This window comes from Siphateles boraxobius, unplaced genomic scaffold (assembly GCF_051911475.1).
Source record: "Siphateles boraxobius isolate OS27281-9 unplaced genomic scaffold, OSU_SipBor_1 102, whole genome shotgun sequence".
Lineage (NCBI taxonomy): Eukaryota > Metazoa > Chordata > Actinopteri > Cypriniformes > Leuciscidae > Siphateles > Siphateles boraxobius.
In genome coordinates, this window is record NW_027508703.1 from 250,209 (window position 1) to 274,509 (window position 24,301).

General features: G+C 38.5%; 1 pseudogene and 2 gene segments (V, D, J or C); 1 reads left to right on the forward strand and 2 right to left on the reverse strand.

Annotated features, from left to right (window-relative positions):
• Nucleotides 1–24,301, reverse strand: part of LOC143752587 (immunoglobulin kappa variable 3-15-like) — a 251,047-nt gene that overhangs the window by 175,841 nt on the left and 50,905 nt on the right.
• Nucleotides 3,720–4,440, reverse strand: LOC143752247 (immunoglobulin kappa variable 3-15-like). The segment is given in 2 exon segments: nucleotides 3,720–4,195; nucleotides 4,285–4,440. Coding segments are annotated over 2 exon segments (375 nt in total).
• LOC143752334 (immunoglobulin lambda constant 7 pseudogene) lies at nucleotides 4,960–10,019 on the forward strand (annotated as a pseudogene). The gene is made up of 3 exons (XR_013207376.1): nucleotides 4,960–5,073; nucleotides 8,135–8,183; nucleotides 9,481–10,019. The product of XR_013207376.1 is annotated as an immunoglobulin lambda constant 7 pseudogene (transcript).

Sequence of the window (24,301 nt, forward strand, 5' to 3'; positions counted from 1 at the left end):
TCTTTGTCTACTCAACCACCACCTGTGCCGGCTGTGTGTAGCCCAGCATCTTCAATCCTTGCCGAGTCACCTGTGTCCAGAGTGGGGTCTAAATGGAAGAGGAACCAGGATGACTGGCTAATATAGCAGATGACGCAGCTGGACGAACGCCGCATGGACCTTCAAGAAAAGCTGGTGCAGGACACCAGCGACGAGTGTAGCCGATTTGGCCAGACAGTGGCTGATCTGCTGCGAAGAGTGCCTGAGGGCCGCAGGGCTGATGTTATGTTTAATGTTCACAAGATGTTGTATGAGAGCAGAGAGCAAGACTGAACATTTGCATACTCGTACTGATTCAGTGCACTTTTGTAAATAGTTAATTTTCTTAGATAATGTTTTATATTTCAGTTAACTTATATTGTGTTTCTTGTGCCTATTACTCTTATATTTTTTATTGTACTTAAACCTTTGCCCTTGGCACTTTTTTACTCTTTGCACATTATTAGATCAACGTTTGTTTTGAAAAAAAGTTTTTTATTTATTTACAATACAATGTTCACGGTTACATCATGTATATACTGTAATTAACCAAGTCTGCCACGGGACAATACATTATCCTGCCATGGCACAGTTCCATGTGGAGATTAAATAAAAGCCTTCAAGTGTTCACAAGATTGTTTATTTACAATACAATGTTCACGGTTACCTTCAAAGCCTTCAAGTGTTCACAAGATTGTTTATTTACAATACAATGTTCACGGTTACCTTCAAAGCCTTCAAGTGTTCACAAGATTGTTTATTTACAATACAATGTTCACGGTTACCTTCAAAGCCTTCAAGTGTTCACAAGATGTTGTATGAGACTGAACATTTGCACCCTCGTACTGATAATTATAATACACTTATAAAGATAGTAAATAAAGAATTAGTAAATCTAAAAATATGGATAGATATTAATAAATTATCTTTGAATTTAAATAAAACGAAGGTAATGATGTTTGGTAATTATAAAGAAAACGCAGAAATATTATTAAGTATTGTCAAGTGTTTTGAGCTGCACAGGTCCCACACTTGAAAGGGGCTTCTTACTTCTGAATTGAACACTGGATTCCACTCACAAGAATGAGACGTAATTTGCCTTTTCTCAATTTATTGTAGAATTTCAGTAGGTGAAAAACCTTTAAAACCACACAACAAACCAGTGTAAATATTTACAACAAAGCTCAAGTAAACAGCAATGCACATAAATTTAATCACCAAATTTCACACTGTACACACACTGTTTATACTGATTTTAATCTGGTAAGCATTAGCACCATACCATTTCTTTTTACTATTTTACACTACAGCAAATACGCTTAAAAAGAAAATAGCTTTTATCACCAGATTTGCATTTTCAGTAAAGGAGAATTTAGCTACGTTTACCATAATAAATATTTTAACAAATGAATTACACATTTTAAGACAGTGAATTTTAGACAGAATTAATTTAAACAGATTGACTATATGAATTTCTTAACATACCTTTTTAAAATTACCGTTACCACTACTGCACGTTTAGACTCAGACTTAATCAGATAACAATTATAAACAACCCGGTAACCCAGGTCCATCACATGCACATTTACATGAAGCCACCACACGCAGGTGTTAGTGCATAGATTGCGCAACACATAGACGAATTCCCTCTTACCGGCAGTCTCTTCAGATGCAAAGCAATCCCGCACAGTTTAAAATCAAAGTTTGTTATCCTACGTTTCCACTGCGCCCACGCTGCTCACAGTACACAATGAAATGAGCAGCGCGAGCACTATTTCAAACCCAAGGCGCGTGCCACGCTGATTGAAACCAACTTCACCTGGCGTTCATTCCCGTGTGACGAGAGGCGTGACAGCAGACAATTTGCCGCAACAAGTATTGATGGTGTTGTATTAGAAATAGTGTCAGAAATTAAATTCTTGGGAATAACTATTGATAGTAAATTAAGCTGGAAACCACACACCAGATACATACAAGGTAAAGTATCTAAAAGTATTTATTTAATTAATACAGTTAAATGTCTTGGAATATGATGCACTATATATATTGTATTGTTCACTGGTTTTGCCCTATTTAACTTAATGTATAGAAATTTGGGGCAATAATTATAAAAGTTCACTACATCCCCTCTTCTTACTCCAAAAACGAGCAGTAGAATTATACACAAGGTGGGATATTTTGATCACACAAACATATTATTTCTGCAATCTAAAATTTTAAAACTTTTTGATCTAGTTGATTTTTATTCTGCTCAATCCTTGTATAAAGCCCACAAAAAATATATGCATATGTATGTATATGGGTGATAAACTGTGCTGTTGTGTTTTTTATTTTATTTATTGTTAATATATATATATATATATATATATATATATATATATATATATATATATATATATATATATATATATATATTTATATATTCTTTTCTTTCTTTTTTGCTCGAAATAAACTTCAATCAATCAATAAATCAACGTTTGTTTTGAAAAAAAGTTTGTTGTTTATTTACAATACAATGTTCACGGTAACATCATGTATATACAGTAATTAACCAAGTCTGCCACGGGACACTACATTATCCTGCCATGGCACAGTTCCATGTGGAGACTGAAAAAAAGCCTTCAAGTCAAGTCAACTCTGATGCTGTATTAACGGGTTTAAACGATGAGCAAGATTGTCAAATCGACCTTTCGACATCCGAAAATACTTTAAAGTGCATTTCTTCGTCCAAGTCCCTCAGCGGTTGAACAACCGTAACAAATTCGCCAATCCACTGGTCGTACAGACCACCTTCGCTGACGTCTTCTTTTTCTTCTGCGATTTAACATTTGCAATAAAATAATTTGTTGTTCAACGTCGATTAGCTCCAGCTGCAACAACATTCTCTCTCTTTCGCTCGCCATTGTTGGAAATGAAAAAGCGGAACCGGCGCACGGAACCAAAACAAACTAGCAAAGAGATTTGCGATCCACACACCCCCTAGCTTTCTGGCGGTGAAATGCACCGCGATGCAACGCAACCTGACGCAGAACCATAAAATGGCCACGACGCCGTAGGAGTAGACGCAGAAGCATAATAAGGCCTTAAGTGTGTGTAGTATGAGTGTGTGTAGTATAAGTGTGTGTAGTATGAGTGTGTAGAATGAGTGTGTGTATTATAAGTGTGTAGTATGAGTGTGTGTAGTATGATTGTGTGTAGTATGTGTGTGTAGTATGAGTGTGTGTAGTATAAGTGTGTAGTATGAGTGTGTGTAGTATGAGTGTGTGTAGTATAAGTGTGTGTAGTATGAGTGTGTAGTATGAGTGTGTGTATTATACGTGTGTAGTATGATTGTGTGTAGTATAAGTGTGTGTAGTATGAGTGTGTGTATTATAAGTGTGTAGTATGAGTGTGTGTAGTACTACATTAGCCATGATGTAAAAGTCATGTGACACTCTAGTGGAGAAGTGTGGAAGTGAAATTAAAGAGATTGACTTTCCTACAGTAAATAATATAATATAATATAATATAATATAATATAATATAATATAATATAATATAATTTAATATAATATAATATAATATAATATAATATAATGTAGTGATAATATAGTGGAGAGTTTTGCAGGGTCAAGCATCACTCACATTTTCTACACATTTTAGTCCAGTTTAGTATATATGTGACATGTTATATGTGACATTAGTTTATATGTGACATGTTTACTTAGTAGATCATAATAAATGAATAAAGTGTGTGAAAGGTTTGATATTGTGTAGTTTGTGATCCTCCATCAGCAGCTGCAGTTTCTCTCAGCTGTATCAGTGCAGTCACTGTGACGTCTGACTGACAGAGGTTTTTGTACCACTCTTTATCACTGTGTGAACACAGCTTTACCACTGATAGCATGATAACTCTGACAGTAATAATCTCCTGTATCTTCAGTCTGGACTCCACTGATGGTCAGAGTAAAATCACTGCCAGATCCACTGCCACTGAATCTAGATGGAGTTCCAGTATAACGGGTTGTTGCTGCATATATGAGGAGTTTAGGAGCTTCTCCAGGTTTCTGTGAGTACCAGGCTAAATAAATATTACCATGCACATTACTGCTGGTTTTACAGTATATTCTGACTTCTTCTCCTGGTTGAACTGCTGATATTGATGGACTCTGAGTTACAGTGATCTGTCCTCTACACTCTGAAAGAAAACACAAACAAAAATGATTAATAGATATATTTCACATTTTAAGAGAACTAATAATGTTGTAAAAGCTGTATTACACAAACCTTGAATAAACAGTGCAATGGTCCAGATGAAGATGTTGATTGTGTTCATTGTTGTAGTTTAGTCTTGTGTGATGATGAAGAGTGTGTGTGTTCTGCTCTCAGTCATGAAGTGTTAAACTCACAGCACTATAAACACTCTCAGAGCACTGAAGCATGTGCTGACAATGCAAAGAAGTGGGCAGGATTTACAACAGCTTGTGCTGAGAACTAACTCAAACTCTCTAGAAAGAAGATTTTTCTTTCAGAATAATGTTATTGAACCATTAGTGATTAATTGTACATATTGATTATTTGTGAAATATTATTGCTTATGTTTGGCAGGCTGATACGACACTAGGGTTTATCTGGAGAATCATGAATGTAGATCATTTTAAACATAATTTGTCAAACTCTCAATCTCTCTTTATGAGTACAGTTATGTGCTACACCTTTAAAAGCATGATAACAATGAGAAATCAATAAGCAAATAAATACATTTTACTATATTTAGGAATCAAATTAGGTCCATTATGGTCTTTGGAATCAATGTTGACATGTCGCTATCTGGGAAATATTTGGGAAATATTTTTCCCACATTTTCCACATGCATGAAGTTCATCAGTTCTTATAATCAGATCATATATGAGACTATATTATTAAACAATGTGGATCTGAAATTTTCATAATTTTTGATTGATGTCAACATCATCCATGATCAACGACGTCAAAGGTCACCTCAGAGGTCACAGCTCATCACATATGAGTTTTGTTGGCGTTCTGGCACAATATGGCTGCCGTCGCATGATCCAGGTGGAGCTGCACACTCCTTTAAAAGCATGATAACAATGAGAAATCAATAAGCAAATAAATATGTTTTACTATATCTAGGAATCAAAGAAAGTCCATTATGGTCTTTGGAATCAATGTTGACATGTCGCTATCTGGGAAATATTTGTCTATTTTTCCCACATTTTCCACATGCATGAAGTTCATCAGTTCTCATAATCAGGTCATATGAGACTATATTATTAAACAATGTGGATCTGAAATTTTCATAATTATTGATTGATGTCAACATCATCCATGATCAACGACGTCAAAGGTCACCTCAGAGGTCACAGCTCATCACATATGAGTTTTGTTGGCGTTCTGGCGCAATATGGCTGCCGTCGCATCATCCAGGTGGAGCTGCACACTCCTTTAAAAGCATGATAACACTGAGAAATCAATAAGCAAATAAATATGTTTTACTATATCTAGGAATCAAAGAAAGTCCATTATGGTCTTTGGAATCAATGTTGACATTTCGCTATCTGGGAAATATTTGTCTATTTTTCCCACATTTTCCACATGCATGAAGTTCATCAGTTCTCATAATCAGGTCATATGAGACTATATTATTAAATTTTTAACTTTTAAACTAAATATCAATAATTTAACTTTCTATAAATGTTCAAACAATATGGAATTAAATGTAAACATAAATAAAACAAATATGAACTCAAATAAATGTATTAAAATGTCCATATTTATTGATATCCTATGAAATTATGATTTCTGAGTGAACAAACCCTTTAAGATTCAGTCTTTTGAATCATAGCAAACGTCCCTGTGTAAATCTCTCCCTCCACAGGTGTTTCTGCAACAGCTTGGTCAGTTTCCATGACATTACTGTTCATTACTGTACATTACTGTACATTACTGTTCTGAATCTTCACCTTGAAGAATTCAGTCTCAATGAAATGCTCCTCCAGATCCTGGTGATCCATGAGCAGAAGAAGTGCACTCTCTTTTGTCAGATACTGATACTTGATGAGCGTATTGGACACTGTCACATCCTCAGTATTCCCCACGAGATTGAGGAACAGTTGCTTGTTAATTACTTTTTTATATTGTTTGTTTTGAAAATATGTAAATAATTAAACTTAAACGATTTATTTATTGTTTATTTTTGTATGGTATTTAATTTTCTGATCTTGGGTTTCATTTGTGTTCTGGTAACAGAGGTCTTTTATTTTGACGTTCACTCGCGTGAGCGGATATAATGCGCATTTGGTCCAAACATTTCAGTGCGGAACGAGACCCAGACACACATGGTTATGGTATCAAAGGTTTACGGTTTGCAAGGAGTTTAAAAGGATTTAGCTCCTGGTTTGAATGGAGAACAAGGTACGGTTATAGACTTCCTGTTATCTTTATGTCCTTGTTTTGATTTATATTATTTGTATCAAGATGACTTGTTGGTTGTTGTTGTTTAAGTCATTAATCTTTCTTACTTTGGTTTTGATGGATGTTTATTTCAAGGTTTATTCATTTTGTTATTTATTTTAATTTTTTTTGTACAAGCTTTTACATTGATTCTCAACGCGTCCAACGGTGATCTTATCTGTGATGACGGACATTCAAAATAAAGTGTGGGAATCATCAGTCAAAGAGTTCAGCCTTTCTTAAACCAGGCAGATACATTGCTTGTGGTTGAAAGCTACCTACACTTTGTAGTTTATTACATCTACCACACCGATGGAAATGTTTTTGCTATCAAACACAAGCTGGCATATTGGACAGCGCTGAGAAATGGTTGCTTCGACAGCACAGATCTCGGCCACAACCGTGTCACCTCTCCTTCATCCACAATGAAGATAACTTCTGATCCCAGATCACTCAATGGATCAATCTCTGGAATCTCACTGTACCGAGTGGTGGTTAGATATGGTTTACCCTGAAAACATCTTGAGCTCAAGTTAGAGATTCGGTAACAATGTCCTAGAATAAGCCTTCAATCGACCTCTCCCACGGCTGAAGTTTCGTTTGGCCAGTTCTGTCTTCATGTCTGTGTCTCGACAAGCACTCCATTGGACTCAACACTTTCAGTTCCAGTGCTTGCATGGACCACTCTAGCTTCAATAGCCCCACCTACAACAGTTAAAAGACTGAATTCATTATCACCAACTTAACCAAAACACACTCCAGACTGTAAGAGGTAGCCAATGAGAGAACCACTAATGTTTAATATAAGGGATCAAATATTTGTGTTGTCATTTCCATAATGGAAGGAGTGTGTCTTCACCAGTGAGAAGAATGGCACATTAAAAGCATCTAAGGTTGAGCTGGAGAGATATTAGGAGGAAACAAATACAGATGAGAAAAGGCATGAGCCTATGTCAATTCAGCTTTCTTTCACCTCAAATAGATGGCTCCCTTTTACGGCCATTATATAACTCGCAGAGGGAATTACAATTCTCACAACATAAAGCATCCTGCAATAGTTTAGTATTAAAATGCCAAAAATAATTTGGTTTTGAAGTTCTCTTCATATTCAAAGCAAATAATATCAAATGGTGATCTGAAAACCCAACAGGTAAAATTGAAACATACGTAATTTTATTGTTTCATTCTCTACCAATATAAAATCTGTCTAATCTAGCTCCACTAACCCTATTGTTATTCTAGTGTTTCTTCTTCTCCATATATCTATTAATTCAAACTCTTTTAAAACTTTTGACAATATAACACTTGATTTTCTGATGGGGTTTTTCTCCATTTCTATCAATAATACAATCAATAGTGCAATTCCAGTCAGCTCCAGTGATAGTACAAAGATTGTCATTTGTCAATTTTCAGAATTATTGATTAATGTTAACATCATCCATGATCAAAGAGGTCAAAGGTCACCTCTGAGGTCACAGCTCATCACATATATTTCTTTAAACAGTGTTATATCAGAAAGCATTTAGTCAAATCTGAATGAGTGAGTGTTGAGAAGAGCTGAGGATCTTCTAATATCAGTGTGTTGAAGTGTTGTTTCTCTCTCTCTGCTGGAGTGTGTGTTCACTCGAGTGGAATAGAGGTTTTTGTACGAGTGTTTCATTAGATTGTATCACTGTGGTGGACATTCGGTGGAGGAACTAAACTGGTGATCGGTAAGTCTGTCTATTTAATCACCTAATAAAAAAATACAATTTAGATTTCAGAAAGTGTTTTACAGTTGAAACAAGAACAACATTTATTAATAATAATGATTATTAGATATTGTGGTAAAACTTTACTTGAAGCCTTTATGTATAATGCATTATAAAAGATTTCATAATGTATGTTAAAATGCAGTATATATTATAAAAATAAAGAAATAATTGCACAGTTAAAACATCTGAAATTGGTTGTTTTAAAGTATTATAATTTCTTAAGTTGTTTAAATGTATTATACATTTTTGAAGGTGTAACAATGAATAGATAATAGTATAATGTGTTAAAACCTTAGTTACAATTATTGATGAGATCATACATGCATTATAATGTGTAAAACAATATATAATAAATGCATTAAAATAACTGTATAATGCAATATGTATAAAGGCTTTAATTAAAGTGTTACTGATATTTTTGTATAATTATTTAATCTAAAACAATGATATTATTATAAGAATAGCATTATTCCTTTCAACAAAAATTAAAAATAATCAAAAAATGAAATATAATTCTAAACATATTTCCATAATGTGTCTCACTATGAGTTTATTCAGTTTATTACATGTTTGTTTTTCCTTCATTTATTTCTACACTGAGTTCATATTTAGTTCATCTTTTATTGTAGAAATCATACATGTAAAAAAGAGATTTGACATCAGAATGTAAATGTTGCTACTTTCTGTAGTTCAGTCAATGATACTGAATCTCTTTTGCTCATGTTGTGCTTATAATTCAGTGCTTTATAATACAAACACAATATATGTATGATTCAATTGTGTTTTAATTCTGTTTGAAATATCTCACTTAAGTAAATAAAATCAGTTCATTTTGGGATATAAAAACTTTTATAATATAAGCACGATTTATACAAAATATTGGTATGTTTAGAAATGTTTATTCAGTGTTTTAATTTTGTTTGAAATTGAGTATTTTTTAGTTGAATGTGCATGTAAAAATTAACTTTATTTTGGGACTTAAAAACTGCTGGAATTAAAGAAGTCAGTGTATTACAATGTTTAGTCTTATTTCTGAGGTTTGATTTAAATGCATATAGTGATTGTGTAATTTGTATATTGTATATATATATATATATATTCACTGTAGTGAAGCTGAAGGACATGAAGGATCAGATGCTGGTGATTTTTCCTGCATTCCTCATGTCTGCTGCTTCAGTCCTGTTGAAATGCTGTGAATGTGCAGTGCAGTGTGTTTTGTGTGTGTTTGTGAATGTGTTGTGTTTGTCTCCTGCAGCTGGTCCCACAGTGAAGCCCTCAGTGTCTCTGCTGCCGCCCTCTTCTCTGCAGATCTCTGGAGAATCAGCCGCACTGCTCTGCCTGCTCAGCTCTTACTCTCCACAGGGGGCGCTGGTGAGCTGGACACTGGACGGGTCAGAGGTCACCGAGGGGGTTCTGACCAGCGCAGAGAGCCAGCAGGACGGCCGCTACAGCCGCAGTAGCGTCCTGACCCTCAGCAAAGCACGCTGGGAAGAGGGAGAGCTGTACGTCTGCAGAGTAACACATGATGGAGCTCCTCATGAGGTCTCGTTCCTCAAGAGCTCTGAGTGCTGATGTTTCTCTCCTGAAGATGAGCCGTATCTGAGTGTCCTGTGTCAGGCAGGATTCACATGAGTCTAGTGCTGCAGCTGTAGTGATTTACAACTCAATACTGAAACAGTGTGTGTGTGTGTGTGTGTGTGTGTGTGTGTGTGTGTGTGTGTGTGTGTGTGTGTGTGTGATCTTTTAATCGGCTGTGTTTGCTGCAACATTCAATAAAGCTTCTCAACAAGTTCACTTTGTGTCTGACAACATCATTCAACTAACAGATGAAGATGCAGGTGCTTTTCAGAAGGTTGATGTAGCAGTAAATGTCAAATAAAGCTCTTGGGGTTTGAACATGGTCTCTGGAGACAGAGCTGCTCTATTCTGAGAGATCACAATCACTCCACCCTGACAATGCAAATGGGCTTTTCAGTCTCATTCTCTGATTGGTTACATGATCTGGACTGGAACACAACAGTTTCACTTCTGCAAAAGAAGCTGATGGTATTTAAATAATAAAAATATATAATAAAAATAATAATTTAAGTGACTGAATGCAGTCTGTTCAGTTTGATTGATAGGGATCATATATTACACCTAAAACATGATGATCATATTAAAACACTGACTCATTCTCTTCATAAACACAAGATTGATGTTGATTGTAATGATATAGTGTTATTAGTGTTTGAAAATACAATCATAAATCATTCTTCAAACCTGGGGCCGGTTGCATAAATCTATTTAAGACTAGTCTTGCAAGTTAGTCGTCTCATTTTTGTCTTTAAGACTGGTATTTACTTTTTAAGTCAGTTGCATAACATTTTAGACTGGTCTAATTTAAGACAAAAAAGTAAGACTGGGTCCCCCTTGGCTAACTTTCCTTTACAATTTATGTTGCCATGGAACAAATAAACTGTCAAGTGCTCTAGATTCACAAAAGTGGCCTGACTTTGTCTTGCGCTATGGCACATTTTAATATTTGCTTTTATGAAAGGCCAATAAGAAGAGAAAGAGTTTTCAAAGACCGTTCAACCCCATTAGAAGTCCTTTCTGAAAAGGAACTGCTGGAGAAGCTAAGGTTTCCTAGACATGTAATACAAGAACTAGCAATTGACTTGGAGGAGCATTTGAGGCCTGAAACTTCAAGAAATTTTTAGCATCCCGCCACTGCTACAAGTATGTCTAGCTCTACGCTTCTTTGCCACAGGATGTTTTATAAACACAGCTACAGACTTATTTGGGGTACTCAAGTCTACAGCATCAAGAATTATTCATCGGGTTGCCTGTGCTCTGTCAGGAAGACTTCAAATTCATCCGACTGATGTCTCTACCTTGAACAAGGTGAAGGCAGATTTTTTCAACATTGCAGGATTTCCAAATGTAGTTGGAGCCATTGATGGAACACACATTAGGATTCAAGCACCTACAATTCATGAGCCATTGTTTGTTAATAGGAAAGGCTACCACAGTATTAACGTGCAGGCCATTTGTGATGCCAAACTAAGAGTGCTCAACTGTGTTGCTCGTTGGCCAGGATCAACCCATGACTCTAGAATTTTAGTGAATTCCAAAATTCATGCATTTGAGAGAGGAGAATTGCAGGGTGTGCTCTTGGGTGACTCTGGTTATCCACTAAAATCCTTGCTACTCACACCTTTCTTAAATCCAGTCAGTGTGCCTTTAAGCTCGGTACAACACAGCCCATGCAAAAACAAGAAATGTTATTGAAAGGTGTTTGGAGTCCTGAAACGAAGATGTCATTGTCTGCATGCAGAGCTCAATATGAAACCAGAAAGAGTCTGCAACATAATCTGTGCATGTGTTGTTTTGCACAACATGGCAAGGTAATAAATATGTTTTTAACTGTAATTAAAACTCCTAGCTACATATTCCCCAATGATTTTAAATTAAATGAGTAAAATGTCACTTTCCATTTAATAGAGATCTTGCACTCCCAGACTTGGAGGATGACCAAATTTGTGAAGAACCCACTTTGGAGATTAACGAGGCAGGAGGTGAAGATGGATCTGGGCGTTACATTCGACAAATGATTGTAGAAAACATTTTCTCAGTTTGACTGAGAAAAATGAAAGAATTTATACTTTCCAATGAATTGGACATATTATAATTTATTCATTGAGACAATACTTACAAAATATTTGATGCATAGTATAAGTAAAATCAGCTGAAATATAATATAATCTTCAAATCACAAATACAATAACGGTTACGGAACGACAGAGGCAGGATGCAATTGCAAAAATGCTGTTTATCATCTCTTTTTTTCCCCACAAAAAAGAATCCCGCTCCCGCAGGAGATGAGGAAGGACGAATGAACCTGGATGCTAGAGAATCAGAAATATATTTCTCCATAGCCTCCCTCTCTGGAACAGAAAGTGAATATAATTTGCCCTTAGGCGGAGACTCACCCGGCACTAAGTCTATGGCACAGTCATGGGGACGATGCAGAGGAAGAGAAGCAGCGCGAGACTTACTGAACACTTCCCTCAGGTCCTGGTACTCCTCGGGCATGTTAGACAAATTCACCGCCTCCTCCTGGAACACAGAGACTGGTACAGACGAACACGCAGACACTAGACATGACGCATGACACATATTACTCCACATAGATACAGAATTTTGACCCCAATCGACTCTGGGATTGTGTTGTGTGAGCCACGGGTGACCAAGTACAATAGGTGTAAGTGGAGAGTCCATGAGGAGGAATGTTATTGTCTCAGTGTGATTGCCAGATGTAGTGAGAGGGATAGGTTCAGTGGCATGTGAAATGTTGGGAAGTTGTTGTCCATTGAGAGCATTGATGGCGATCTTGTGCGTGACAGTGGAAACAGGAATGTGAAGACGTTGTGCCAGTCCAGAGTCCATAAAATTACCTTCTACCCCCAAATCCAGTAAAGCCTTAGTGTCGTGCGTATGGGTTGCCCACCTTAGTCTTACCGGGAGGAGAGTAGATGATGATGATGGTGATGAGGTCTTCTTGGCGGAGATCCCACCCGATAGTAGCCTCATTGTTATTACCGGGCTTGATCTTTTACCGGGCACGAGTGGATAAAGTGACCCATCTTCCCGCAGTACAAACACAGTCCATGGGATCTCGGCCGTTCTCTCTCGGGAAAGCCGAGCTCTAGCCACCTGCATGGGCTCGGGATCAGAGACGGGGCTGACCGTGTCCATGTAGTCAGCGCGCGAACCCTCCGCACCGCGAAATGGCTGGTTCTGCTGGAAGCGACCCATTCTACTCAGGCGGGCATCCACTCTCAATGAAAGTTCAATGAGTCCATTTAGCCGAGGTGGCAGGTCCAGCATATAAACCTCCCGTTGGACACGGTTAGCCAACCCATGCAGGAATCTATCCCACTGCGCCTCCTCGTTCCATTGGCACTCTGCGGCCAGGGTGCGGAACTGGATAGAATATTCAGACACCGAGCCGTTACCTTGGCGGAGATAAGCAAGAAGTCTGGCCGCCTCCCTACCCGCTACCGCGCGATCGAAAACCCTCTTCATCTCCTCGGAGAGTGCCTGGAACGAGGCGCAGCATGGGTCTTGATTCTCCCACACCGCCGTTCCCCAAAGAGCCGCCTTGCCAGAGAGCGGAGTGATGACAAACGCCACTTTAGATTGTTCTTGACTGAACGTCTGGGGCTGTAAGGCAAAATGCATAGAACAACGAGTCAGGAAAGCTCTGCAAAATTCGGGTTCACCTGCATACCCATCTGGTGTGGGTAGTCGTGGCTCTCGCTGATGGTGCGGCTCCGGTGGAACGGGTTGAACGGGCGGTGTGGGCGGCGCAGTGGGAGCTCTTAGTTATTGAAGCTGTTGGGTGAGCTCGGACACCTGCGTCACAAGCGCTTGGACCGCCCGACCTGTGTTGGCGATCGACTCTTGCTGTTGATCCATTCTCGTGATGCTCATAGAGGTTAAGTCGTCCCAGCTCGTAGCGCCTGCTGCATCCATGATATGGTCAGATCGTTCTGTTACGGAACGACTGAGGCAGGATGCAATTGCAAAAACGCTGTTTATTATCTCCAAACGATCAGATAGGTACACACACACAAACGTAACACAACACAGAAGAGTGGTCGAGCGGACACCAGCGCTGGATGTTGAAGTGACGCAGTGACCTCGGTGGACAACAGGTGGTGGTGCTCTGTGATCCAATGGTGGTGCTCTGTGATCCAGTGGTAATCCCAAACGGTCCTCTGTGGTCCAGTGAAGGTGAAGGGTATCCAAACGAACCGACACGACGAGAGACACAGGGAATCCACAATCCAGATGACAGACACGGGAACAGGAACAGGGAACACGCCAGGAAAACTACACAACGATCTGACAACATGAGACAGCAGTTACTGACATATAAAGGGACAAACAAGTGGAACCAGCTGGCGCCGCTAATCAATGATAATCAGCGGCCACACCCACACACACGCAACAGCACACAGGACGAGAGAGAGACAGTGAATTGATCAACCGTGACATTAACTTACACTAAAATTCTTCAAATCTCTTAAATATATCTAAAGATTCTGTATGTAAACATTACATATGTAAATTCAAAATTAAATACCAGGAATTATTAAATCCAATTGTTTGATTAGTTATTGGACAATGGTTGATGAGATCTATAGTTCACGTCCAAGTTTTTGTAGCTCCAACTTTAGCTTAGTTTTCTCTAATTCTAGTTTTTGTATTTCTAATTTTAGTTTAGTCTCTTCCAGTGTTAATATTTTATATTGTTTTTCAAGTATATTGTTCATGGTTATCTTGCTTGGAGTGTCTTTCTGTGTCTGAGCCACTTCACACGGGTGCCATTTGGGTGCTGTCCAAATCATCATCTTTAAAAAAGAAATAAAAAAAAGAACAAGAACAAGATTTAGTGAAACATGATTTGAACAGGCTAAATGGTCTTTAGTGACAATAGTCTTTGATTATACAATCTGAAAACACTGTCATGGAGCAACTAGTGATTGCACAGCACTACATGGTATTACAAGGGATTTCCCCTAACCTGTCTCCACTTATTGTATTTTATAATATTTGTATTTTGTCGTAACCGTTTTATAAAAGCAATAAAGTACTCAATGCTAGTGCTGTATCTTGAATAAGTCCGCTTCGCGTCGTGTCGTGTCTTCAGCTGTGACTCTCAATACATCACAGCGGCTTGTAAGTTATTGCTTAATTAAACACTGTTAATCTGTTTTAAACTTAAAACATTGTTGTAAGGAATAGTAGAGGGCTGACTAAGCTGAAAGATTGAATGCATAGCTTTACCTTCACTTTGTGTTGTTTGGTCATTCTGGCTTGTAACAGACGCTTCATCATTTTGAGAGACCAATGTTAGTGTCACCTCACAGTCAACTAGAAGATAATAAGTGTTACTCAATCTAAAACAGCAGTAGCCTATAGTGTTTAAAATGAAGCAAAAACAATCACCATCAAAACATTATTACTCACGAGATTGTCCAAGCGGAGTTGATGTGACAGCGGTGTGAGACTGTGTATCTTCCCCCGCTGTGGGTAACGTCCGCCCGGATACTCCGCTCTCCCTCCCCCCGGGGATTCCCCAAAACATCGGAGATTCGTCTCCGTATATTTCAATTATCATTTCCGTTGTCCTTTTAATTTAGGAGCTGGTCCTCCCCCGTCGCTGGGTTTTTTCGCTTAAAAATGTCCTTTTTTGCCTCTTGAAACATATTTTTAAATCGTTTTTGAACATCTTTGACGGATCGTGAGACAGATGGGTTGACACTGTTAACTCTTTCCAGTATTGTGGTCCAAGCTTTGTGTTTTTTGCTATTGCCGTTGTAATCGTTAAATTTGTTCATTAAAGTAGATTTAGCAGCATTGTATTCCTCTAATATACAAATATTTTCCGCAAAGGAAAACTGTGACGAGCGCGTACTGTCGGCCATTTTCAGGGGTGATAGTAGAAAAAAATTCTGAGCCTGAACTTTTTTCCCTGGGACAGATGCGTAAGGGCGAGTTTATCCTCCGCTAATTTCTGACACAAAGTGATGAGCGATTGTTCTTCTAGTCTTCTTATATTGTTGTCATAATTTTTTGAGAATGCAAGACACACACAAACACATGCCTATCTTCATAATTCTTGACTTCTAAAGTTTTTTGAATTCGACCCAAATCCTAAATTTCACTTGCACTGCACTGCAAAGTATTTTTTTCATGATTAATATTGCATTGCAAAATAATGTGTGCTGGTCAACTAGTCTAAAGTTAAGAAACCCCTAGAAAACAGTAAAAAAAAAACATTTGTACATTTAAGATAGTTCTACTTAATTTTTTATTCCAATATCCAAATATGATAGCCTACTTGATAAAAAGAAAAGAAAAAAGGGCTTTTATTTGTGCCGTGCTGTCTTTGCATTTGAACATTGCACATTTTAAACAGGACACGCATTAGCTGAATAAACGTTAGCCAATACAAACATACTTATAGAAAATAGTTGACAATGAATAGACAGGAGTCCTGTCACAGAACCAATAATAGCAAAACCAGAGCCGTTCGGCTCTGAGCAAAACGAATCACTTATTCTAAAAAGAATATCAAGTAGCCTATATGTTAGAAGAATCTGACAAAGGGCTGTGTTAATAGTAAAACGTCCGTCATTTAACGAATTTTAAAAACACGGGATGGATGATAAAAAATGCTTTCTGGCATTTTGACAGGAAAAAAACCACAACCAAGAACAAAACAGTTCGTCAATTTTCATTTTACAATTATCATCTCTCTCTGTGCTGTTTTTGTGTGAGAGAGAGCTCGCGCAGCACTGATACAACGGTTTCTTATCCACAAGTAACGCGCTAGTTTTCATACAAAATTATTATGTAACATAATTAGGTACTTTAGTTATTATAACACAATAACGTAACACATGCAGGCTACGTTTCTCAACACTGAGAATGAATAAATAAACGCCTGTTTGCAGACTCGTGCTTATCAGTAAATTAATCCACAAATCACAGCACTTTCATAATAAGTAAGCCATAGCGATTTTAATTTTATTTAGATTTATTGTTCATCAATACTTAAGCTTTTTATAATTTGCATGGCTGTATGATGTCTTCATCTTATCTGAGTGACATGAATGACGGAGTATTTTAAGATAACCCATGCGATTGCGATCACTACGCGTGATAATAGAATCCAGATTAAGTTAACTCAATACAATACTTCAACTTTCCACATCCACCCCAGCCCGTTTACCTTCAGGAGTCAGAAGTACCGTGACTATACTGTAGCGTACTGTCCTCGCTCATGAACTCAGTCAGAGGCGGCCGCGGGAGTGGAAGCGGGATCGAGCGGGATTCTTTATTGCTGTCGATTTTCAGTCTCTTTTTAATGATAGGCCTTACGCATCTGTCAATCATACCCGCTTGCTATTTGGGGAATGAACCCAGCGCTATGATTGGTCGAACTCCGCTTCTTTTGCTGTTGCTTTTTTTTTTTTTTCGCAGACACGTCTGTACGCCGGAAATCCGGCGTGGCGCCGGAGCGCTATCAGGCCTGCATTTTGTTTAAGTTGTTCAGCATCTTATTTTTCCCACAAATCAATGCGATTTAGACTGTCTTGATAAAGATAGATGTGAGCTTATTTTATGCAATGGTCTTTCTTCAGTGACTTTAGTTAGTCAGACTATTTCTTAGACACAGTCTTAAGATAATGACTATGTTTATGCAACCGGCCCCTGGACTAAACACTGCCAGAGTCAAGAGGAAGATGATGCTGAAAGTCATGTTTGTTGGTTGATGAAGAAGAGCTCTTGATCATGTCATGTTCAGTTCATAGAGCTATAAACACATGCAGAGTGAAGCATGTGCTGATCATATAAAACACCCTCTGAATGCAAAAGCTGCTGTAGACTGTGAGCTCACGACGAGACCGAAGAGAGATCAGGACGAGATACAGACTCACCTCAGACTCATCAGAGTCAAAGAGCTTTACTGACTCTAGCCCTTTGGTTGCCCTAGGGGAGATTGAGTTTTGCTGCTACAAGACTAAGGGGGTTTCGGGGGTATGCCCTCCGTAAGAACATTTTGTGCATTTTAATGGTAAATTCATCAATCTGGTGCACTTTGAGAGTTAAAAATTAAAAGCTCCAACCCATATTCAGTGTACAAATTGAACAAAGAAAAATTCAAACCTCTTTTAGTTACAGTGTTTGTCTACATTACACTACTACATAATAATAATAATAGGGCTTTGCAAGATGGCGCCAGTGTGCGTGGCTAGCCGTCTGCTGCTCCTGGTTGTATGGATGTTTGTCTTGTTTTTATTGACTTTTTTAAATATTACAAACTCTCTATTAGTGTACGATCGCCAAAAACTTTTTAGCATTAGATCGGCTTTGGATAATACGCCGGATATTGTGAACGGGGGTGGAACAAACAATCCCCCCCCCCCCCCCCCCCACCCCCACCATTCCTCTGTGGATTACCTGCCTATCTCTGCCGAACCCCATGCTTTCTCAGGAGGAGGAAGCGGTTCAGACGCCGTGGCAAACGAGGTGGTCTGTTAGTAAAAATAAAAACTTTGATGACCCTGTTCCCGAATGCCGATCCTCGCTGGATTTTTGGAGATCTTGGCGTGGATTGCCGTCGGTACGCGCTTCGACGGTCTGGGGATCCCGCGTACAGGTGGTTGGTACCTGCGACTGATGTGGATGTGGATAAAGAGCCTCCGGTCAGAATTTATCGGGCATCCCGTTTTAAAAGAGGTGTGGACGCAACTCTCCATCGGTCCTTGGCTCGTGAATCTCAGTCATTGAAAGACTTAACTCCAGTAAGGTTAGCCTTGGTGAATGCTAGATCACTAGCTAACAAATCCTTCATTTTGAATGACTTTTTTACATCCAAGGACTTGGACATGTTGTGTGTGACTGAGACCTGGATCGGTGTTGGTGAGTCAAGCGTTTTTTCTGAAGTTTTTCCTCTGAACTGTACCTATTTTAACTCTCCACGGCTCACGGGACGAGGAGGCGGAGTAGCAACTATTTTTAAAGAACATTTAAACTGTAGGCGTCTGCCATCTTCCTCCTACTCCAGTTTTGAACTGAGTGTTTCTGAATTAAGTCTGAGTTATCCAGTGTTATGCACTGTTGTTTATCGTCCACCCAAATATAACAAGGACTTTATTGATGATTTTTCGGATTTTTTAGCCGGAATCATGACTAAATACGATCGGGTTCTAATTGTGGGGGACTTTAATATCCATGTGTGCTGTCCCACCAGGCCTTTGGCCAAAGCTTTTTTAGATCTTGTGGAGTCATTTAACTTAACCCAGTTTGTCGTTAGTCCCACACATACATGTGGTCACACACTGGATTTGGTTTTGACATATGGATTGCCTATTAGTAACATCGAAGTCTGTGATGCCACTTTTTCTGATCATTTGCCTGTTTTATTTCAGATATGTGTTTCTCGTGATTCCAAAGTGACTGTTCCACAACGTCGCTGTCGGGCGATAAACCCTTCAACTGCTCAATTATTTTCTGAAGCTTTTAGTGCAAATTAAGTTGATTATTCAATGCCCTCATGTGGGCTTAATACCGAAGAACTAACTACATCGTTCTTTTTAACTTGTCAAAATATTTTGGATATAGTTGCCCCTTTCAGGATGATTCGTGAAAAAAATAGAGTTCAACCGTGGCTGAATGCTACTACTCGAGCTATAAGGCTGGAATGCAGAAGGGTGGAACGCCGCTGGAAGAAGGATAAATTACAGATCTCATTTGATATTTTACAGTATAATTTGTCTAAATATCAAAAAACTGTTAGATTAGAGAAATCAAAGTATCTCTCTAATGCTATCTGTAACAATTCCCATAAGCCAGCTGTGCTGTTCAGTACTATTAATGCTATTCTGAACACTCCCCAAGCTAATTGTTTAGAGCCTTCTGCCGAGTTGTGTGAATATTTTTTACACTTTTTTATTGATAAGATTGAGGCTATTAGATCTAATATACCCCCCCCCCCCTTTGACTTTTTTATTCGTTTCCTCTGAGTGCCCTGCTGTTTTTGATCAGTTTGTGCTGGTGTCTCTTGTCTCTCTGAGGGAGTTTTTTGTTGAAATGAAATTATCCTCATGTTGCTTGGATATTGTTCCTCCACGTCTTCTAAAAGACTCATTTGATGCTATTGGTCCTACTGTTCTTGCGATTATTAATAGCAGCCTGGCCTCGGGAGTTGTACCTAAGTCTTTTAAACATGCATCAGTGGAACCAGTAATCAAGAAATCTAACCTGGATCCCACAGCCTTTGCTAATTTTCGAAACTTTCGTTTCTGTCTAAAGTACTGGAGAAGGTTGTATTTGGACAATTGAATGCATTCCTAGATCTACATGGTATCCATGAAGTGTTTCAGTCTGGTTTTAAGTCCCAGCATAGTACGGAAACTGCACTGTTGAAGGTTTCTAACGATTTGTTACTTACTACTGACTCGGGGAACTGTGCGATTCTAATTTTACTGGATCTGTCCGCTGCATTTGATACCATAGACCATAAGATCTTGGTTACACGCTTACAAAAATGTGTTGGTATTGAGGGTACTGTGTTGGCATGGTTTAAATCTTATTTGTCTGAAAGAACTATCTCAGTTCGCCTTGGAGAATTTGCCTCCTCAACGGCTTCTTTTGCGTGTGGGGTCCCCCAGGGCTCCATTTTGGGGCCTATTTTGTTCGCCTTGTATTTGCTCCCTCTAGGACATATTTTCAGGAAGTTTGGTATCTCTTTTCATTTTTATGCAGATGACACGCAAATCTATCTGCCTTTGAAAAGGAGAGACACTCCTACATTAGCGCCTCTATTACAGTGTCTCGAGGAAATTAAGGCCTGGATGGCATTGAATTTCCTACGTTTTAATGAAAGTAAAACAGAAGTCATGCTGTTCACGCCGGGTGGCACTTATGAATCCCTACAGGTGGATCTTGGCGAACTGAATCCACTAGTGAAACCATATGTTAAGAATTTAGGTGTTATTATGGACTGTGATTTTAAATTGGACAAACAGATTAACTTAGTAGTTAAGTCTAGTTTTTTCCAATTGAGACAACTCACCAAGGTTAAATCTTTCCTGTCTTTTATTGACTTTCAAAGACTGCTTCATATTTTTATCTCATCGCGTCTGAACTATTGTAATGGCCTCTATGTAGGCATTAGTCAGGCCTCTCTCTCCAGACTGCAGAGGGTCCAGAATGCAGCAGCTCGCCTGTTGACGGGTACACGAAAGCGGGAACACATTACCCCTATTCTCTCCTCTCTTCACTGGTTGCCTGTCCATTTTAGGATTAATTTTAAGATTTTGATGTTTGTTTTCAAATCTCTTAATGGTCTTGCACCGAAGTATCTGTCTGAACTGATCAAGCAGTATGCGCCGTCAAGAGCGCTTAGGTCTGCTGACCATTTGCTTTTAGTTGTCCCTCGGGTTGAGCTGAAGACCAGGAGCGAAAGAGCATTTGCAGTAGCTGGACCAAAGCTTTGGAACAATTTGCCCTTGTACATCAGACAGGCTCAGACACTTGCTGCTTTTAAATCTAGTCTTAAAACCTATTATTACAGTTTGGCATTTGATGCTATGTGAGAGTTGTTTTATTTGCTTTTGTTTTATTGTTTTTATTTTTGTGTCATTGATTGTTTGTAGTAGTGATATAGGATACAAGTGTACAGCACTTTGTCAAACACTTGCTGTTTTTAAAAGTGCTTTATAAATAAACTTTGATTTTGAATAATAGTTATAATATTAATCCCATGACAGTAATAGCAATAAGCTATTGTAAAACAAATGCACTGAAAAATAAAGGAAACTTTCATAATTAATTTTGTTACTTGGAAGTAACCCAGCGCCGCCAATTAAACAAAAGAAAAAGAATGGGCCGATGTACGAGTTTTATGGGCCACTAAGACAAAATAAATAAATAATAAAAGTATGATGTATTGGCCCAAAAAGCCAATACAAATACTCCACAATCCTGGGGGAAAAGAATTCGCTCCCGGTAGTCCCGATGGCCAGCATGCCTATGCTGTGCACAATACTAAGTATTTTTTTTCGTTTGACACCTAAATGGCTGAGATGAGAAGACTTACCTCTATACTGGGCTTTCTTTTTATCTTGTTGCTTTCTTCTCCGTTTTCATCCCTGTGCGTCAGAGGGTTTCGATCAACGCGCGAGCAGCTGAGCACTTGCCTAACGTAACGTAACGTAACCTAACCCGTACCCCCCCCCCCCCCCCCCCGTTAGGAAATTATCGACAATAAACATGTGGCTGAGGGGGCGCCTTAGGATGATCATGTTTAATAAACGTGTTTTTGTTTCGCTTATTCTAATTCTGTGATTAATGGGAAGTAGGCCAAGGGCAACATTAGAGGGCGCCCGCGCGCCGCGCCCCCAATACATTTGTCGCCCTAGGCAACCGCCTAGTTCGCCTATAGTAATCGCCGGCCCTGCTGACAGGGTTAAAGAACGGCTTTACATGGCCGAAGCACAGTAACATTAAATATACTGACACACACATTTACACACAAATACACACAGGTAAAATATATATATATATATGGAGTTCAATCATGAAACTCTAAATCAGTGTTCCCTGGAATATTGCCTACAGTGGCTACGTTTACTTGCACAACTTTTGCTGTTCTGAATGTAGTGTTTACATGAACACTAAACACGCGATCGGGTTAATGCGGTTTAAACAGTTGGTACTCAACCAGAATAATACTTGTACCACCGCCGTTCCCGCGGCAGTAAAATTGGGGTGTATTTGCTGCCTTTTACTGCTAAGAGGCGCTACAATTACAGACTTTGAAAAGTGTCAGTTTACTCTCACTATTGCGTAATCTGCCGCAATTAAAGTACAAATTTAGAACTGAAACAAATGTGGGCTTCTATTATTGCATCAAATTTAAGCAAAGTAGGTTAAACTTTAACATTGTGTGTGTGTTGTCCTCACTGCAGTGTAGCAACTGTAGCTATACAACCAGCTAACTCTAATGCAAAATGATGACAAGTCGTAGTGAGCGATTTCTTGCTGTTTACTGTAGCTTTCAACATCATCTTACATGACAGAGTGAAAACTTTAACAAAGGAATAAAGTTTGACTGTTTTAACATAAATCTTGTCAAATGAAATATACCTGAATATACATGTAAATAAACATTGTAACTATGTGTAGTCTTTCCTTTTTAAACGGTAATGTAACATTAACTTATTAACATAACAATGAATTTTGTACTTACGACATTGCCTCTAGTGCAACAGATGGATTAAATGTACACACATAAGCTGTGTCCCAATGTGAAGGCTGCGTCCTCCGAAGGCCGCATTTGAAGGCCGATTGGCCGGATTTGAAGGCCGATTGCGTCACAGCGGCGCAACGAAGGCTGTCCCAATTCAAACACTGCGCCCTTCGAAGGCCGCATTCTAAAGCAGATTGCGTCACAGCAGTGCTAAGAAGACTGTCCCAATTCAAACTCTGAACGCTTGGAAGGCCAATTGCATCACCGCGGCGCGACTAAGTTTAGTATGTCATTCAAATGCGACCCCAAATTCGCCCTTCGTTTCTCGGACAAACGAAGTGTACAAAAATGGACACTTCGCGGCCTACGCTTCCCCAGAATTCATAGCGCGCCGGTGACGACGCGACTCACGCGAGTTTATTCGAGTTTATTCATTGCCATTTATTTAGAGAATGGCAGGTGTTAGTTGTGTGGTGACCGAGGAATTCAGTTATAAATGTAAGTATTGTGAATTAATTTATTAAAATAACTAGCGAAACAATTGTTAAAGGCATAAATATGGATCAAGCCCTGAGTTAAATGAAGCAAATACTAAAGTACAAAATGCTTTTCTTGCTTAGTTTTTTGGTCTTGTTTATATTATACATTTAAAAAAAAGCTTTTAGGCTACTAGACAAGCAAAAGTTATTGTATTGTTTTGGGGGGGAAAAACTAAATTAAGTGAGCTTTTGCTTAAAATAAGCAAAATAATCTGCCAAATGGTGTAAGTAAAATAATCTTGTTTTCTGTTTGATTTAAGATTATTTATCTTAACCCATTAGCAAATTATGTTATTGTTTTAAGCAAAAACTCACTTAATTTTAAGTTATTTTCCCCCAAAGCAAGAAATGTTTTATTTGTCTAGTAGGCTAAATGCTTCTTGATTTAAGAATTTTTAGATGTTTGAACTAGAAACAAGACACAATATTAATAAACTTTTATGCAGTGAATTTCAAGTAGGAGGGTATATTGAAGTAAATAAAACAGCAGCACAAATCCAGCTGAAATGTGGTAGATAAACATAGCGGTGTCCGCAATACATTATTTAATTTACCCAAAATAGCTAGCAAAACAAGTGTTAAAACCCAGGGATGTTTCTTAAAAAAACCTGAACTTAAACTAAAAAACTGCAGCTTCATTTATGAGGCAAAACCTGTTATAATACTTTTTGTTTCAGGGACCAAGGAGCAAACGGCTGCATTTATAAAATTACGGGCCGAAA